Source organism: Primulina eburnea, chromosome 5 (genome assembly GCF_022965805.1).
Source record: "Primulina eburnea isolate SZY01 chromosome 5, ASM2296580v1, whole genome shotgun sequence".
In the NCBI taxonomy this organism is placed as follows: domain Eukaryota; kingdom Viridiplantae; phylum Streptophyta; class Magnoliopsida; order Lamiales; family Gesneriaceae; genus Primulina; species Primulina eburnea.
The window spans coordinates 10,945,681-10,964,162 of NC_133105.1; the positions used below are offsets into that span (position 1 = coordinate 10,945,681).

General features: G+C 32.3%; 1 protein-coding gene and 1 non-coding gene across 2 annotated transcripts; one reads left to right on the top strand and one right to left on the bottom strand.

Annotated features, from left to right (window-relative positions):
• Window positions 1–684: 684 nt before the first annotated feature.
• Window positions 685–810, bottom strand: LOC140833239 (U11 spliceosomal RNA). The gene has a single exon (XR_012118370.1). It is a non-coding gene; the product is annotated as a U11 spliceosomal RNA (small nuclear RNA).
• Window positions 811–13,373: 12,563 nt separating this feature from the next.
• Window positions 13,374–16,181, top strand: LOC140832988 (uncharacterized). Its single transcript, XM_073197340.1, has 5 exons — window positions 13,374–13,584; window positions 15,170–15,284; window positions 15,399–15,488; window positions 15,582–15,680; window positions 15,865–16,181. Exons 1-5 carry the CDS (start codon window positions 13,517–13,519, stop codon window positions 15,961–15,963), a joined length of 471 nt encoding a protein of 156 aa, XP_073053441.1. The 5' UTR covers window positions 13,374–13,516; the 3' UTR covers window positions 15,964–16,181.
• The last annotated feature ends 2,301 nt before the right edge of the window (window positions 16,182–18,482 follow it).

Sequence of the window (18,482 nt, forward strand, 5' to 3'; positions counted from 1 at the left end):
TTAAATAAACAACTTTATATTTGAATGGTTTATATTTTATGTTTCTTCGGCCCAGTTTTAAAATGGCACAATTTGGCCCCCTGAGACACATTTGGGCTTTTCTAATATATATGGGCTGACAATGGACTGGACGGGTTTTGGCGGGGATGCGAATCCAATACCCATTTCTATCCCTGCCCCGATTTACGTATTTTTTAATTGGGGATTTCTCATCTCTGTCTTTACTGAGACTAAAGTCCTCGTTACGATCTCCATACCCGAATTTTTACTTGAGAAATCTCCTTCTCTATTATTCGAGGGGCATACCCGCTACGAAAAATTTGAGTTTTTTTAAAATCCGAACACCGGGTAAAATTACCATCCCTACTTGTCCTTGTCCATGTCTTGCACATTTGTAACAATTTAATCTTTAGTTTATAGTAAAAAAATTAGTAAATTGTTATTAAAAAAAATTGATGACAATTGAAACAGCAGTGTAAATAAATCGAGACGTTATTATGGGAAATTATAAGTTGAAATAAATATAATAAAATCATAATATAACATGTAAGTTGTGTAACTCAATTAATTTTAAATTTAGATAAATGAACTATTTTCAACAGTGATTTTATTTTATCAAGTTCAAATGATTGAATTTCATGTGTTTTTGAAATAAATAAATTATTGAAATTATCACAACTGTATTGGAGGGTCGGCCAAAGGACCAACCCTATGGATTTTCCAGAAATTTCGTCGGCCATATGTCTTGATAGCCATACAGCACTAACCCCACGAGGCTAGCATGGCATATTTAGCCAACCGACCCTTTTAAACCGTTAACATACGAGTACACCTTGCTCTTATAGAAACACGTTTCGGTTGGGGCTTTAAAATTCACCGATGTGGGAATAACTATTTCATTCAAATATTGTAGATCTCATACCTCAAGTTCGAAAATATATTGTGATAAATTAAATCACATTCTAAAGATTAAGAACCTAAATGAACTGCATATGAAAAAAAAACAAAACTTGAATTCGATTCAAGGATCAAATTGCTTAAAAAGTTTTGATCGGGTTTTGCTGTAAAATATTCAAACATATTTGTGAAATTATTCGAACTATTGTTCGAAGATAAGTATTCCGAAATTTTGAAACACAAACATCATCTTTGTTATTAGGAATCAGAAACTACTACATCATAAATAAAGGAAGGCGAAGGAGGAATAACTCGACCTTTCCGACCAGTCATAGAACTAGCGGCGTTAACTATGTAATTATGTTTCGCTTGATTCGTTGATCGGCCAGTGAAAAAACAAACAAGAATATATATAAATCTATATTCTTCCGATATCAAGCCCAAACTAGAGATATCAGAGATCGAATTCTTCAAAACATTAGTAACCACATGTGCATCCGATTCCACAAAAGATGTTGAAAGATGTAGCTCTTTAAGCCAACTCTAAACCTGGCAGATGCTCAATGCTTCAGCGATTGAACGATATTATGTCTTGGTTGCGGAGTAGGGCTAGCAGATCCTGGATGAGCTTTGAACCTGGATGAGCTTTGAACCAATGAAATCGAGTTCTAGGAAACTAATGCACGCAGCATTTTTCTGTTCATTCCAAACCACATCGTTCCGATTATTCCATATGCTCGGTAGTACAACCGTCACAATCTCAGTATCTCCATTCTTACCACAAGCTTTTTAATAATATGGTCGTGACTACTTATCATTACGTGCGAATATCTCTACTATAGTATGCATTGTTCCAAAACAACGATTTTATCAACTGTAGCGAAGAAAGAAACTTCACAGAAGTCGAAATATGAATAAATAGATATGTCTAATTTTTTATATGGATAAATAAAAAATATCTAAATGGTAGAAGAAACAACCGCGTGTGTTCACTAAATTAATAATCCACCACTCTCTGAACGAAGTCGTTGAACCAAATCGTGGTGACTGATGTATTTATTTAATATATAATTATATTAATAAAATATTAAAACTCGCAAACTACGAATTATAATATTTTTGGTTTGAGTTCGACTTGAATTCTATAACTTTATATGCAAATAAATTTTCCTTCGAGTCGGCTCGATTTATTTACGCCACTTCAAAAAAGATAGTCTTTGGCCTTAAAAAATTGAGATATAGTATTCCCTAAATGGAAACAAACATTAATTGAGTTCTCCAACATTTATTTCTTACTATTCCTCTTAATGTACGTGGAATAACATAATCACATGATAATTGTGAGAGCCCAAATTCCCCAATCCCAGCCCGTTAGCCCTAAAGCCCAGCCCATTTAGTAATTAATATAAAAAAAAATGATAAGAAGCATCGTGAATCTCCCGAAAACTTATGTTTGAAAGCTTCGTTTTCTTCTTTTTTTCAATTTCGAAATTTCTTCCGTTGATTATGGCCAGGGACGGAGCCACCCCAAAGGCCCAATCTACATTTTAAGGCCTAATTAGAAATATGGATTGAGTTTTTTTTTTTTTAAAAAAAAAAAATTTAGCCTTGTATTTTTAATTTTAGCCCATTTTTTGAGGGTTTTCTTTCACAGCCGTCCTCCCAAAATAAAAACAAGAGGATGAGAGCTGCTGCTAGTTGGAAATTTCACGTGAAGCTTGTTGTCCACCCCCACCCCCCCGCCCACAACCTTCGTTGGCTAAGGGGTCGGGTTTGTTTATCGATTCATTCAGCCTAGGATCAAAATATTTTCTGGCTACGTCCCTGATTGTGGCCACACCGGTGATCAAAAAATTAAAGTAAATACATATTCAGAATCTTCTCGACAAGGGCTATCCAGTTATACCTTTTTTGCTAAGAAAACTCGCGAACCGTCAGAGACCGCCGCTTGTTTTCGCCGGAAAAGTTGGAATAAAACTTGGGTTATGTTGTTTGAAGCTTAAATTTGAATCTTTGAGCAATTGTTGAAATTTCAGAGGTATAATTCTGATTTTATGGTTTCGAATTTTGGGCATTTTAATTCAATTGAGGTCCAATAATTAATATTTGTTATATTATTGATTGTAGGTACAAGAATTGAGCCGATTATAGGTATCTATCAGATTTTTGGAATTTATTTGAATTAAATTCGAAATTTCAGAATCGTAAAATTGGGTTTTCGAATTTTTGTGTCCAATAATTATATGTTTAGATGCCTTAGGTCGTATAGTAATTTTAGAAATATTAAAGCCTAAATTAAGAAGGCAAAAACTTATGTGAGACGGTCTCACGGGTCGTATTTCTGAGACGGATCTCTTATTTGGGTCACCCATGAAAAAGTATTAATTTTTATGCTAAGAGTATTACTTTTTATTTTGAATATGGATAACGTTGACCCGTCTCACAGATTATGATCCGTGAGACGATCTCACATTAGACACACTCAATTAAGAATTTTTGGAATTTTAGGCTAAATTGTCGAATAATAAGAAAAATAAATGGAACTTGATATGAAATGTATTATTTGCCACAGGATTGGATTATTCGAGAAATCCTTAAGATATTTTGTGGTAAATTAAAGTCAGTTGAGGTACGCTTGAACTATTTTATTATGACGTTTATAGCGATGTGAAATGACATTAAGTATTTTGTAATGAGTTGTGACGTGCTTTACGTGCTTATGTGAATACGTGATTACATTCATGCATTTATTTGAGTTGATATTATTACTGCATAGCATTTCGAGCCTTGACTCCTTTGATTGCTATTAATATTGATATTGATCTATCGAGTTGTTGCGTCATCGATGGAGCGGGTGGGTAGGATTAGCTCTCCTGATTATGAGTGATCAAATTTTTTTACTAACCGTCCGAACCGAATTGTACCTCACCGTTTTTCATAATATTTTATAAAAACCGCGATTAAAAATAGTAATCATAAACCGCACCGCATACGCGGTTCGGTTATTTTTTTGGCCAAGAACCGCACCAAACTGCAGCACCTAAACCGCTTGCCATAATATTAGGCCTAGAATTATAATAATTTGTAAATAACATATTTAAATAAATAAGTCATCATTTATTATATCACAACTTTTTTCAAAATTATTATTTTTACAAATAAAACTTATCTTTTTCTTAATTATTCTTCATATTAGTCTTTTATTAAAGTATTTATTTATTTTGTTACAATATTTTGTTTGAAGTTTGAAAGTAAAAAAAAAAAAGATAAAATAGTGTAACTGTCATTTTGTTGTGAATGTGTTGTGTTGTTAAATTATTAATTTAGTTTCGAATCTTGATTATTGTTTTATCTATTTTGATTTTTATATGCTTTGAACTATATTTATATTTGAAGACAATATATTGTTGTTGTTTTCAAATAAATTAGAATATATGTTCTAATATTTTTCATTAAAAAAACCGTAAACCGACCGCAACCGCTTGAAACCGCTCAAAATCGAAAGGATAATTTTCCATGTAAAACCACAATTAATTTTTCAAAATACTAACCGACCGCATATGGCAATTCAGTTTGAATTTTTTTAAAATAATCGCACCGTGATCACCCCTTCTCCTGATGACTTGCATGAGGGATGAGCGGGTAGCTCCCGTACCCTCGATGCTACGTGCATGGATGAGTGGCGACTTGATGTTCCGTTGCTACGTTCCTGGCACGGGTGGCCATTGTTACTGTTGTTGATGCGATTCATTTGGACTTCGTTTGGTATCCGTTATCGGTTGTTACATTTCACGCATTGCATTGCATTTTACTTGATTTTATTTCATGTCAGTTATATTTTTCATAATATTACTGGTTCGTCGTACTGGGGGCCGACCCCTCGTTTCTTTTTATGATGTGGTTGTTTTTGATGCCATAGCAGGTTATCCCGGAGGATTTGACGCGTCTGGTGGAGCGTCAAGTAGTGGTGCTCAGTCGTCGAGTCGTGGTTGAGAGTTCTCACACACACACACACACATATATATATATATATATACTATATCATGGAGTCATACATTTACCGGGGAGATGCCCCGTGTAGCTGTACTGTTATTTTTACGATGTTTTGAATTGATGTTGTGACTTTATTTCGAGTATATAAATTTTATTTGTGATGTTTTGATTTTTTTTTTTGGATGTCTTATTTACGAATAGGTTATGCCGAAATTTCTGTAGGCTCAAAAAAGAAAATTTTAATCGTTTTCTCTGTTTATATTAATAAATCCTGGTTGTTTGGTTATTAAATATTAATCAGGAGCACAGACCCCCACAATAATGATTCCTGAGGTCCAATATTAAATCAATTCACAAAGAGTGAACTAAAATTTGAAAATATTATTAATATATGTTGGCAAAAACTTATGTGAGACGGTCTCACGGGTCGTATTTGTGAGACGGATCTCTTATTTGGATCACCAATGAAAAAGTATAACTTTTTATGCTAAGAGTATTACTTTTTATTGTGAATATGGGTAGGGTTGACCCGTCTCACGGATTATGACCCGTGAGACGGTCTCACATGAGACTCACTCATATATGTTTACTAACTAAGTTTCTATTTTTTTAAAAAAAATCAATATTAACTCGAGTTTTTGAGATACATGTAACTTGTTATTAAGGTCGAAAGTTGGGTTTGAACAATTGAAAACATGTCTAATATTTGTTTCTTTTTTCTTCCAAAAAAAAAAAAGAAGTTCCAACGCCTTTGAAAAAAAAAATTCAAACTTAATAGAAGTAACATAAATATATTATGATGATCTTCTATTTATTTTATAAAAATCCATTTTCATATTTTCGAACTTTGTAAAGACTGTGACCACATCCGAATTTTAACTTGAATGTGATAATGTCCTCCCGTGACCACATTCGAATTTGTCTGAAGGATGTACGAGCAATTCTAATTTATTGAATATTTTAAATAAATCATGAAATTCAAAACTACTTGTTATCCAATAAAAACTTAAAATTCCTACTAATAAACCAAAATCCCCTACAAGATTAGATGTCTGATTATTATTTGGGTGTTTTTTGCTTGAGATGTACGAGATTAAACTCTCATATACGGGTAAAAGTGTTTTTCCTAGAAAAATCTCTTTCAATTGGGAGTTAAAGAAAAAACTCTCATAAATCATTAGCTCAAGCGGAATCCAATACCTGTAGTGCCTCACTTTCCGGAAAGACGGTTTTGCTTAATCATCGCTAATAGCGACTGTTTAATAAACAACTGTCACTAATAGCGACGGTTTTACCAAAAACTGTCGGAAACTGTATATAAATATTCACGTGTTCGGTCAATTTTCCTCCACAACGCTTCACATCTACTATAAATGTTTCTCTCTTAGACGATTTTAGTTTCGATTTAAGGTAAATTTTTTCGCTTCAATTCTTGATAAATTTTTAAGTGTTAGTTAAGATCATGAATAATATTAGCTTAGTTAGATCGTAAGTTTTTTATTAGATTTATTAAATTATAAAAGTATTTTTTTACATAAAAAATTAACGACATATTATGTCTAAACCATCGCTAATTAGCGACGGTGTTTCTCTAAACTGTCTTTAATTAGCGACGGCTTAGTCAAAAATCGTCACTAATTAGCAACGGCTTAGTCAAAAACCATCGCTATGATATTATCCGTTGTCGTTTAGCGTTTTTATTGTAGTGTATAGACATGCTCTTCAATGTAACATACAACGAGCTTTTATGTACACTTGTATTTCATAAGTGTACTATTTGATGTATATATTGACATACTTGTTCTTCGTAATTGTGTCCACATTTGCTTAAAAATAAATTATGTTCTTGAAATTCGATTAGTATGACATATTCATTTCTATTTATTATGAAAATCCTTGAACAATTCGTTGTTGATATTAGTTATAATATTGAAAGCATGTTTGAAATATTTGAAATGCATTGTAATGATTCGAATTAGAAATAGCAAGGAAATTCTGATATTTGATATGTTTTGTTTAAAGTCCTGATGCGGTGGGATACAATAACCGTTCTTTTGCCCTCGCCTCTTAGAGGAGTAACATATAAGGGACTGATAAGTAAACAATGGAAATGAGATGATTTTTTGTGCTATGCTTGTATCTTGTTCGTATTCGATTCAACATGCTTATGATTGAAATTATGATAGTGTATTCGTATAATTATAACATTGATATTTGTTATGCCCGATCGACCCCTATTTACTGAGTATTTCCCAAATACTCATCCCTTACATTCTCATCCCGTGATAAGAACGAGGAACAAATCGAAGACAAAGAATAAGAATAATTTTGGAGATGGTGATGAAGCTAATCCAATTCAAGACAAGTCTTGTCATTCGGTCTTTTAGTTGTTTTATCGTGTTTTACGTTTCCGTATTTTGTTTTAATCGCAAAGTAAAGACAATTATTGATTTATGTAATAGACTGGCTTTTGGCTATTTGATCTACTACGTGGTTTGTTGTTGCATTATTTTAAATTGTTAAACAACGCCGATGGTACGTCTCGGTTTCGGGGCGTGACAAAAACCATTGTTATGAGTGACGGTTTTGCTTAACCATCGCTAATAGCGACGGTTTAATAAACAACTGTCATGAATAGCGACGATTTTACCAAAAACCGTCGGAAACTGTCTATAAATATTCGCGTTTTCGGTCAATTTTCTCCGCAACGCTTCACATCTACTATAAATGTTTCTCTCTTAAACAATTTTAGTTTCGATTTAGGATAAGTTTTTTCGCTTCAATTCTTGATAAATTTTTAAGTGTTAGTTAAGATAATGAATATTATTAGCTTAGTCAGATTGTAAGTTTTTTTGGTAGATTTATTAAATCATAAAAGTAATTTATTTTTATTTTACTTAAAAAAGTAACGACAAATTATGTCTAAACTATCACTAATTAGCGACGGTGTTTCTCTAAACCGTCTCTAATTAGCAACGACTCAGTCAAAAATCGTCGCTAATTAGCGACGGCTTAGTCAAAAACCGTCGTTATGATTATCCGTTGTCGTTTAACATTTTCGTTGTAGTGTATAGACATGCTCTTTAATGTAATTAACAAGACAAAGAGCTATAAGAATATTCCGTTGAGAATTTGATGCAAAATTTTGGTGGGTCAATCTCCAACATGCGATTCACATAATTCACCAATTGGAAAAATGTAATAGACCGTTGGATTTTCATGGGCCTGGTCGCAGGGACGCTATATCCAACTCTACCATCTTCGTTAATGACATAACCACCTTCGTAGAATAAGACTCTCACAATATTCATGTCTGGAGCGAAAACTATAAGATATAATATCATACAATCATAAAAAAATTTAATTATGAGTTTATTACACAAATATTAAAATATATATTTTATATTGGATTAAATTTCAAGAATCACTTCAAAAATTATTATTGTTATTATTTTATTAAAATAAATATTTTCAAATCAGTTTAATTACGAAATATATTTCATAAAACCTATGTTTGTATTTATAATAATAAAAATATATTATGACTGATATTAAAAAATTAAGATTTTGAACTTATGTAATTATAATTCTAGAGATATTATTTTTTATATTAACAATTTTAAGAATTAATAGTATCAAAATATTTATAAACAAATCAAAAAATAATAAACGGACAAAAAATTCTATTTTACGATATAAAGTGATATTTTTTAAAATTATTTTCTATATAACCACATAATAAAATTTGATCTGAAAAATTAATTTAATTAGTTAAATTAAGTTTTAAGTAAGTTAATTCAAAAAATATCATTGGATAAAAATATGTTAATTAGAATAATTAATTTCTTATATTTTGCATTAACATAAACATAATTTGAATATTATAGATTATATTAAATTGATCGAAGTTATAGCTTAACTATACAATATTTCATACTACGCTTATAAATTTTTTTAACAAACGTAATAAAATACTCTAATATTTCATTAGTATTAAGTACACTATTATTAACTTATTCTCATATTAAAATAATATAATTATAATAAAAATACGAATCTTGAAAATTTTCAAAAATAAAAAATTTATATTTATTATTATTTTATTAGTATTCATATTATTATTTTTATATCTTGATTAATATTAAAAATATAATATTTAACAAAATTATACTTATTCGTATAATGCAAGCCAACAAAATTATAATTATATAAATACAATATAAAGAATACAATTAAAAATAAAAAATCACTTAAATTACCTTTTCAAATGTGATTGTACATAATTTGTAATAAAAATCAACGAACGATATTAATACCTGAAATAAATGACAAACATTATCAGAAATATTACACAAAACAAAATATCTTCAATATTGAAAGAAAAAACAAATGTACCTTACATGAAAATTAGAAAAAAAAATGCAAAAGAACTATTGAAACTGTGATAATTTAGAAGTTGCTGTGTTGCTTGTAAAATTAATAAATACACTTTCCCTACGACTCTAAATTATATACCACAATATTAAAAAAAATAATTCAAACAAATATTTCAATACTGAGCGAAATATACAATTGTAATAATATCAACAAAATAAAAACATTACATTTTAAAACCCGCTCGAATTAAATGGATCATAAAATCAACGAACAATATTAATACCTAACAATATTAAAAATTATGATCATAAAGTAACATTACCAAAAAAAATTACTTCAGCAATAATATAATATAATAATTACCTGTGAAATACCTAAAAAACGCAATCTTAGTTGATAACAAAATTTATAACACACACCGTCGGAAAAACAAAAATGGAGAATGTTTATGTTCGAACATTCATAACGCCATACTCCTGAATTCATAGTGCTAGATTCAGACATATTTATAGCGCAAAAATAACTCTCGGATTCATTTGACTGTCCGTGAATCTTTTTTTTTAAAAAAAAATTTTGAACTCGGATGATTATTCTCCTGATTGTGTTACTTTTATAAGATTTTCAAATTTGCAATATTTTAATAAATAATTTTTAAATTTATATTATTTTTTTTAAAAAAACCCCGATATCTCATGGGTTGTCTATGTGATTGAAGGATCACATGCATTGTTCCATAGTATATAGACCGAGCGCTTGCAGCATTACCACCAGCTATAGCTTTTGGTAAAGTGACAAACGCTCGGTCCTATAAGCTTGCCGCTTTACCAAAAGTTATAGCTAGTAGTAATTGTGCAATTCGCACAGCAGCTGAAGCACCACGGTTCGATCACTATACTAAGCAAGGACAATTATTGTACCCAACAATCTCCTTCTCAATAATTGCACTCCTTGCAATCAATGAGAATCGAACCCGTGATCTTGACTCTGATATCAATTGTAGGATCGAGCGCTTGCCGTATTACCAAAAGCTATAGCTAGTAGTAATGCTGCAACTCAAATCTTTTAAACCGTACAACAGCTCAAGCACCAAAGTTCGATCGGTCTACCAATTAAGGAAAATTATTACACCCAACATACTATTATTTGATACAAAATATTTGAGTTATATGATAATCTTAACAATAACATTTGATGCAACGATAGTATTCAGTTCTACAACAAATGTCATGGAAAAGAACGATAATATATTCAAATTGTTACCGAGACATGTATCAAAATAATAGAAAATTTTCAAATGTTCGATTTAGCAAAAAAATTTGTATTTTCATTGACTAAACCACATGGATTCTGAAAATATCACATTTCATGTTGCATTTGGATGATATATTTGAAATATATGGTTTTCTATTATAATTTATTGTTAATAATAAAAAAATAGATGAAATCTTAAATCTTTACTTCACTTATTTACACTTTAGTTACACAAAGAGTAATTGATTTCAAATGACTTTATTATTGAGTTAACTTTAAATCCATCTTAATTAACATGAAACATTATATAAACATGTAAGTAGTGTATTTGAAGTTTATGAATTATAATATTGCTTATCTAAACTACAAAAATACATTTGAATATATTTAAGGTTGTGTTTGGAGAGATGAATTTGAAATTCATAGATTTCGATTATAGTTTTATTGTTTACAATGAATAATATGTCAAATCTTTAATCAACACAATACTTTTTTTTTTTTTAATTTAAACAGCTCCATTAAGATGTTAAAGAAAGATCATGTTCTACAGCTTTCAACAGCCAAGTAGGAAAACCACATGGTACCCAATCTAAATTAGACAACCAAATCAAAACCTTGTGGGCTAAAAGATGAGCTACTCCATTACAGATCTCTTCATATGGTGAATCGATAGGAAATTATGCTAATGAAGCATAAATTGAATCTCCAAAGCTAATGCATCGACTGATCCCAATTCTTCTTCAGGTTTGGTTACTGCATGAATCGCCTAAAGAGAATCTGAAAAGATACAAACATTAGCAAACTGTTGGGCCACACAGAAATCCATTCCAACCCCCGATTTCGTACCAATTTTGTCTTGCCTCCTAAAAGAAGTCCATGAGAGTCTCGAATAACAGCCCTACACTGAATAGGTTATTTGCCTCATCCCAACCTGCATCCACATCAAGCCTCACCTGACCAACGTTCGGCCGCTTCCATAGACTGTCTGCAATAATGTGCTCTTGTATAGGCAACACTTTGCATGATTCACTTGCCATTCGAAAAGCCGCCAACAAATAAAAAGCCCATCCCACTTCTATAGCAACTGGTAACAGCTTAGGGGCATGCAAAAGCTTACATAAATCACTCCAGATAGCCCAAGACACAATGGCAAACACTTCAAACTCTTCCTTACCACAAGTTTTTAATATTAGTAAGCCACAGTCAACAAAGGAACACTCCTTGAGTTTGCACAAATAACTCCAAAAAATTGTTTTTTTCCAAGCCTTTTTCACAAAAGAACAAAACAGAAGACAATGGCTAGTCGAAGCATAATTAAAATTGCATAAAAGACACCTACCATCAGTCGGTACATGGTGTGATTGCAAGTTCGCTGCCGTAGGTAAAAAGTCCCTAGACGCCCGCCACATAAATATCCGGATTTTAGGAGGTACATGAAGTTGCCATATAACCTTCCACCACGAATGCAAAGAATGAGACGATTGAGAAGGAGGGGGGGCAAAGCTGTTCGCTTCTAGTCTACATTCATCTCTGACTGAGTACTTCCCATTTGAACTGCCATGCCAATATCTGATATCAGTACAACCTCTCCGATTCATAGGGATGTCTAGGATGGCTTCAGCTTCTGGCCTCGAAAAAATCTGGAGGATAATGGAATCATACCAGGACCCATTTGGTGAAATGAAGGAGGCCACTTTAAGATTACCATCTAACAAAGTATTATTATTGCATCGAAATGAAGACACACCCTGGATTCAAGGATCCAACTTTGCTGAAATTTTTTCACCTGTCCCCACTCTCCAACACAGACCTTTACTAAGCAGCGCCCTGCCCAAAGAAAAGACCTCCAAACAAAAGAAGGGTTAGAGCCCAATCCTGCTTCCATAATGTCTGAATGTTTAAAGTATCTCGCTTTGAGAATTCTTGCCATTAAAGATTCAGGATTTTGAACCACTCTCCACACTTGCTTTGCCACACGAGCTTTATTGAAAGCTACCATATTACGAAATATCATCTCGTGAAACCGTCTCATAAGATACCTACTTATCTTAAAATTCATGGATTTGAAAGCCATCACTCCACATTTAGGGTTTGAAAAATTACTAAGCATTTGACTTAGTAATTCAATAATAATAATTTGTAAAAAATAAAATAAAATTTAAGATAATATCTTTGCATACACAATCTTAAATCGAGCTTTGATATTAGTAGATGGAATATTCTGATACACAATATATCATATTTTTAAATTACACATGTTAAAATTACCCGAAATAATTAAGTAAAGAAAATATATATTGTGTAGCAGAAGATTCCATAGAGGATATAGTGAAAAAAGTCGACCACCATCTCATAATTTTGAATCGAAATATTAATATCTAATTTTGGAAAAAATTAGAAGAATAATTAAAGAAACTTAAGAAATCATATAATATTCGTAGAATTATAATTATAAGAAATTAAAATGGACAATTAAGAAAATGGATAATTAAGTGCAAAATGGTATTTGAAAGGACATAATAAAATCAATTCTAAAAAGAGCTCTTTTGTGATATAGTCTTACGAATTTTTATATATGAGACGAATCAATCATACTGATATTCACAATAAAAAATAATACTCATAGCATAAAAAGTAATAATTTTTAATATATAGATGACCCAAATAAGATATTCGTCTCACAAAATACGACCTGTGAGATTTTTTCATGCAAGTTTTTGTCGTCTAAAAATTAAAAGTAAGTCTTTTGTAACAAAATTTTATCAATTTATATTCGTAAGACAAGTCAATCGCTCATATCACAATAAAATCGGGTGCAAAATTAATTACTTGTCTCAACATTTTAATAAGAACTCCACTAGTCATCCATTACAAGGCCCCCTTGAATCTCTCAATTGAATCTCCGTCGCTTTAACTACGCTCCATAGAGAGAGACGGAAGAGTCTTAGAGAGAGAAGGAGTGGGATTTCTGGGTCTTCCTCCGATCCTTGCAGCAGCAATGGCTTTCGTGTCTTTCCTCGGGAGACTCCTCTTCGTCTCGGTCTTCATTCTCTCCGCTTACCAGGAGTAAGAGCTCAGCTTCTATTACTCTCTTTTACTCAGATCTACGCGTCTTTCACGTTCACTCTGTGAATATTTCTTGCTTCTCAGTGTGATTAAGTGTATTATGTGTGCATAAATTTGATGGTTTGTATTTCTAGTTTTTGTGGGTTTTAGTGAGGTATTGGGTGAAAGGAGACGGGGGGTTTCCATTAAACTTGGCTTTGAGTGGAGATTCAGATTGATTGGATCTGATGATTTTTTGCCTTATTTTTTCCTTCCGAATCTGAATCGCAGAGGGTTTAAAGTGTAGTACAGTGCACAGTTTTGGTTATGATTAAAGATCTCGTCTTTTTAGTTTAATATGTGTTGGATGAATAATCTGCTCAGCTGAAATTTTTTTAGCTTCTTTTTAGGTGTATTTCTGTATTTATGTGGCTTTTTTCCGAGCTCCCTATTTGTTATTTTGCCTTTTATTTGTTGAATCCACGTTCAATGCTAATTTTGTGAATATATACAATCTTTGAATATGTAAATAAGAGTTGGGTTGCATGAATTTATGGTTACTAAATCATTGGCTATTCCAGGTTGAAGGTGGACTAAATGTTATTTCTAATATTTATTAAGATAAAAGTATTGCATACACTTTAGTTTTTGATCAGTTGAGTGGGAAGCCAGCTCTTGTTCCCTCTTTCTAGATCTGCCTCCGGGATAATACATCAATTCTGCACCATATTCTTTAGTGTGGCACTCAAGTTTAAAATCTTCTAATTTTTCTTACCTTGTTTCTCTTGAACATGTAAGCTTTGTTTGGTTATGTTATTTTTCCCAAAAAATGTATTTGCCAATGAAGTCTATTTTTGGGAAAAAAACAAAATATATAAAGTGGTTTTAATTTTTTGTCTCTTTTGATTTTGGGTATTTATAATTATAAATATTAAAATGTATTACATTATGTTAAAATTTAGAACAACAATAGTATGTTTCTTTGGAAAGTTGAAAAGTTTAATGAAGAACAATATTTATGTTGGGAGGTGATATTTAATATTTAGAAAGTTAATGAAAATAGATTGTTGGATTCTTTTTGTTTTTAATAATAAGAAAATGTTTGGCACTTATCTGCCCTCCTTGTCGAAATGTTTTGATCCTTGCTCCTGCTAGTGATGACACACCGAGTAAAACGGGAATAAATTTTTTTACATTCTTACAATGTATGGTGACATAGCAGAACTTAAATTTTTAACAGAATTTAATATTTTATATCTGTTAATAGACCATGAAAAATGATCACTATGAAGCTGAATGTTTGTTGCATAAAGGATGGACTTCATTGGCATGCGACACCATTCTTCTCGCACACCCCAGTCCAATTTGAGGATCAAATTGTTCACAGGAAGACGGGTTTTAGTTAGTCGATCTGTGAGTGGACGAGGAAGTTGTTATCCAGACAAGTGAATAGATTGACCGTGAAACAATGAGTACTTGCCATTGCTATAAACTAAGTTCAACATTCATCCATGTTCTATCTTTTCAATGATTGGGAACAATTGGTCTTGTAATTCGTAATGACAACATTTTTTTATGGATTCAATTTATATCTTTCTTTATCTAGGTTCAATGAGTTTGGAGCTGATGGAGGGCCAGCAGCAAAGTCTTTGAAGCCTAAGTTCAATAGTTTTTCGAAGCATGTTGCCACCCAGACTGGGATCCAAGTTCCGCGAGTGGAAGTAATAATTGCTTCCCGAAACTTCTTTGATCAAAATTTTGAAAAGTGGGCTGGTAGCAATTTCCCTTGTTTTAAAATGATCAAACATGCTCATGACTTGTAAACTCAATGTCAGATTAAACATTTGATCATGGGTGCCATCGTGATGAAGTCGCTGGGGAGTCTGCTCTTCGTGTTTGGGAGCACTTTTGGAGCTATCATCCTCGTAGGCCCATTAATCCAATCTTTGTAAATTTTGTTTTTATCATGAGAACATGATTATTGTCGTTACAGTTTATCCTGTTCTTTGCTATTATAGCTTTTGCATCAAGCAATCTCAGCACCAATCTTGTATGACTTCTACAATTACGATGCTGACAAGACAGAATTTACTCAACTATTTGTCAAGTTTACACAGGTACAAATTTAAACCTTCAATCCAAGGTTTTTTTTTCTTCTTCAGATACGTTTACTCAATCAAATGAAAAACTCTGTTATAGTATTATAGTGTAGTGTCATTCTTACACCATTTTATATCTCCGACGACCATTTCTTATTCTTAGCATTGATAATCAGCCATTTTTTGCTTAATCTTCTAACAGAGTTTGGCATTGCTCGGTGCGCTACTATTCTTCATTGGCATGAAGAACTCTATGCCTAAAAGAGCACCAAAGAAGGTCCCCAAAGCGAAGACAAATTAAGACTACACATCGATTAGCAACATCATGTTTTCCTGATTATCATCCAGGTCGGATTTTGTAAGATTGTATCTTTTTGCATCACTTCAATACCTTCGTTTTAAATCACGACTTTTCCCAACTGAGCACACCTAGCCTATGGAGGCCCTTTTGGGTGAGATTTTTTACTAGCACTTTTTTGCCTAAAGGTTTCTTATTTAATCGAACTTTTTTTCTTTTCACTTTACGGGAAGCTTTACATTTGATCAATACTTACTGGCAACTGTTTGGGAATAAGATGCTCTAGAGAAGGTTCATGAACTGTATCCATTAGATTACCTTCAAGATGTTAATACAACACTTGATATCAGAGCTTACAGACGAGAGAACACATAATCTGTATTCTTGTAGTTAGTCTCGAATTTGCGGTTTGGAAATGGAATTTTCAGCACAGTTTTGGTTGGAAAATATATAGCAAATTCTCACTCAAATATTTTGACAAAACCAATCTCTAATTCATAAGTAGCAAAGTTTTTGTTTCAAGATTCTTCTATCAAAATTTTTCCTTGTGGTTATCATTTATTAATATAATATCAGACCACCCGAAGTCTTAAAAACTTCAGGAATAATTTCAAATAAAAATATCTCATTCAATTATAATAGAGTTGATCCCTGCAACTTGCCTTTAATCTTCAACTAAGTCTGAAATGAAGCAACGCAGAAGAGCCATCAAACCCCTTCTTTCGGAAGAATTCAGTATAGCCGGTCACCGTGGTTCGACGATACCTTGGTGGATTTTCTTTCGATAGTAACTCAGAGATTGGAGCATACACCTTCATATTCGTCCCGGAGTCCCTCCCAAAGAAGTTAGCCACCGAGATTCTTGGGCCATGCGGCTAGCCAACACTCTGTGCTCGACACTTTTAAAGTTATCATTTGTGATAAGCTGAAAAAATCATCAAACTATGTGAGATAAATCACACGTTCTGGCTTTGGCCCGTTTCATGCACCCTCAGTAAAATCATTACAAATATCATGCCAACGAAAATAACCAAATTCCCACTCTAGCTCGGCTTATTTATTAGGTTTTGATCCTATTAATGCAATACCTGACGCTATGTTAGAGTTATCCCGCACCACATCAGCCATCAAGGAAATGGTCGAGGTTAAAAGAAATAAAAAAAAATTATAGTACATAAACTAAAATTTTACTACCCGAACGACCAAAACCCCAGAATATACCAAGCTTGCAAAACCAGATTAGTAATTTTTCTTTTAATTACGTATGTGAGAACTTAATAAAAGAATTGATACTTGCCTGCAGTAGATCTCCAACATTGACAACCAATGCTCCTGGTGTAGGAGGAACATCAACCCATTGGCCCTGGTGTTGTGCTTTGGAAAGTCGTTGTTGATAATCAACGTACAAGAAATTAATATATCGTGTGTATTAGAAGTTAGTGTTATTCTCTGATGTTGTCAACACGAGCACACAACATCCAGCAGAAATTAATTAATGAAACACAAGTATAATTTGAATCAATTGAGACCATATTTAAATTATGAACAAGTACGAATATGTGTGCAACGTCTAATGACAAAAATTCACTAGGAAAATATGTAAATTGTTTACACAAAACAATACTAGTGAAAATAACAAAACCAAATTTCTCGACACTCAAAGGAATTAAAATGCATCAAAATAAACCAAACCAAAAACTAGATGCATAAACCGAAGTTGTTTAAAACAAATAATAGAAGTATTCTTCGATCAACATTCTACGTCAGTGTTGTTCTTCACGTGTTTTCAACACCGATCAGCAACACGGCATAAACATGAATCAATCACACAAAGTCTTTCAACAAGAAAAATCTTCAACTCTGAACTTTGTGCATATTCAGAGAAAAACTCTAGCAGCTGCCAAAAAATCCCTCACAGTTCGTCCTCAATATTTCGTATATATAGATCTTCATAACTTGACTTAATTATCTTTCCATAAAATAAATTCTACAAACATGAAAATAAGTGTTTATTAGGAATAACTCTATTCAAATATAAGATATACCAAAAACAAATAATGTAGGATAAATACCAAGATTAAATTATCTAGGAATAATTCTCATCATTCGATCAAGTAATTAGTCTAGAAATACGAAACCCTTATTTTTCGGTTTAGATGAAATACAAAGATTAATTAGAAATAAAATATTTCTTTCATGCTTGAAGCCCACCTACATCATCTTGTAGCAGCAACGTAATAAAATCATAGTCGGAATGTTTCTTCTTGCCTATGGTCAATTCGAGTTCGGGGCATGCCGGATAGTAATGGCAGATATGCGCAAGTGTATCTGCACAACCCATGTCTGTTAAGTGGTTTGAGCTCAGCCCTAAACCTTCGGACATCAACTTCAACAAGGAGCCTCCTAGTAATATGGCTAACATATTACTTTGATATTTACTTAGTTTGTTGCAAAATTTTACAATTACCAAGTGTAAATTCTTGCTTATCTTTGCTCCTCTCTATATTCTGAAGCTCTCCTAT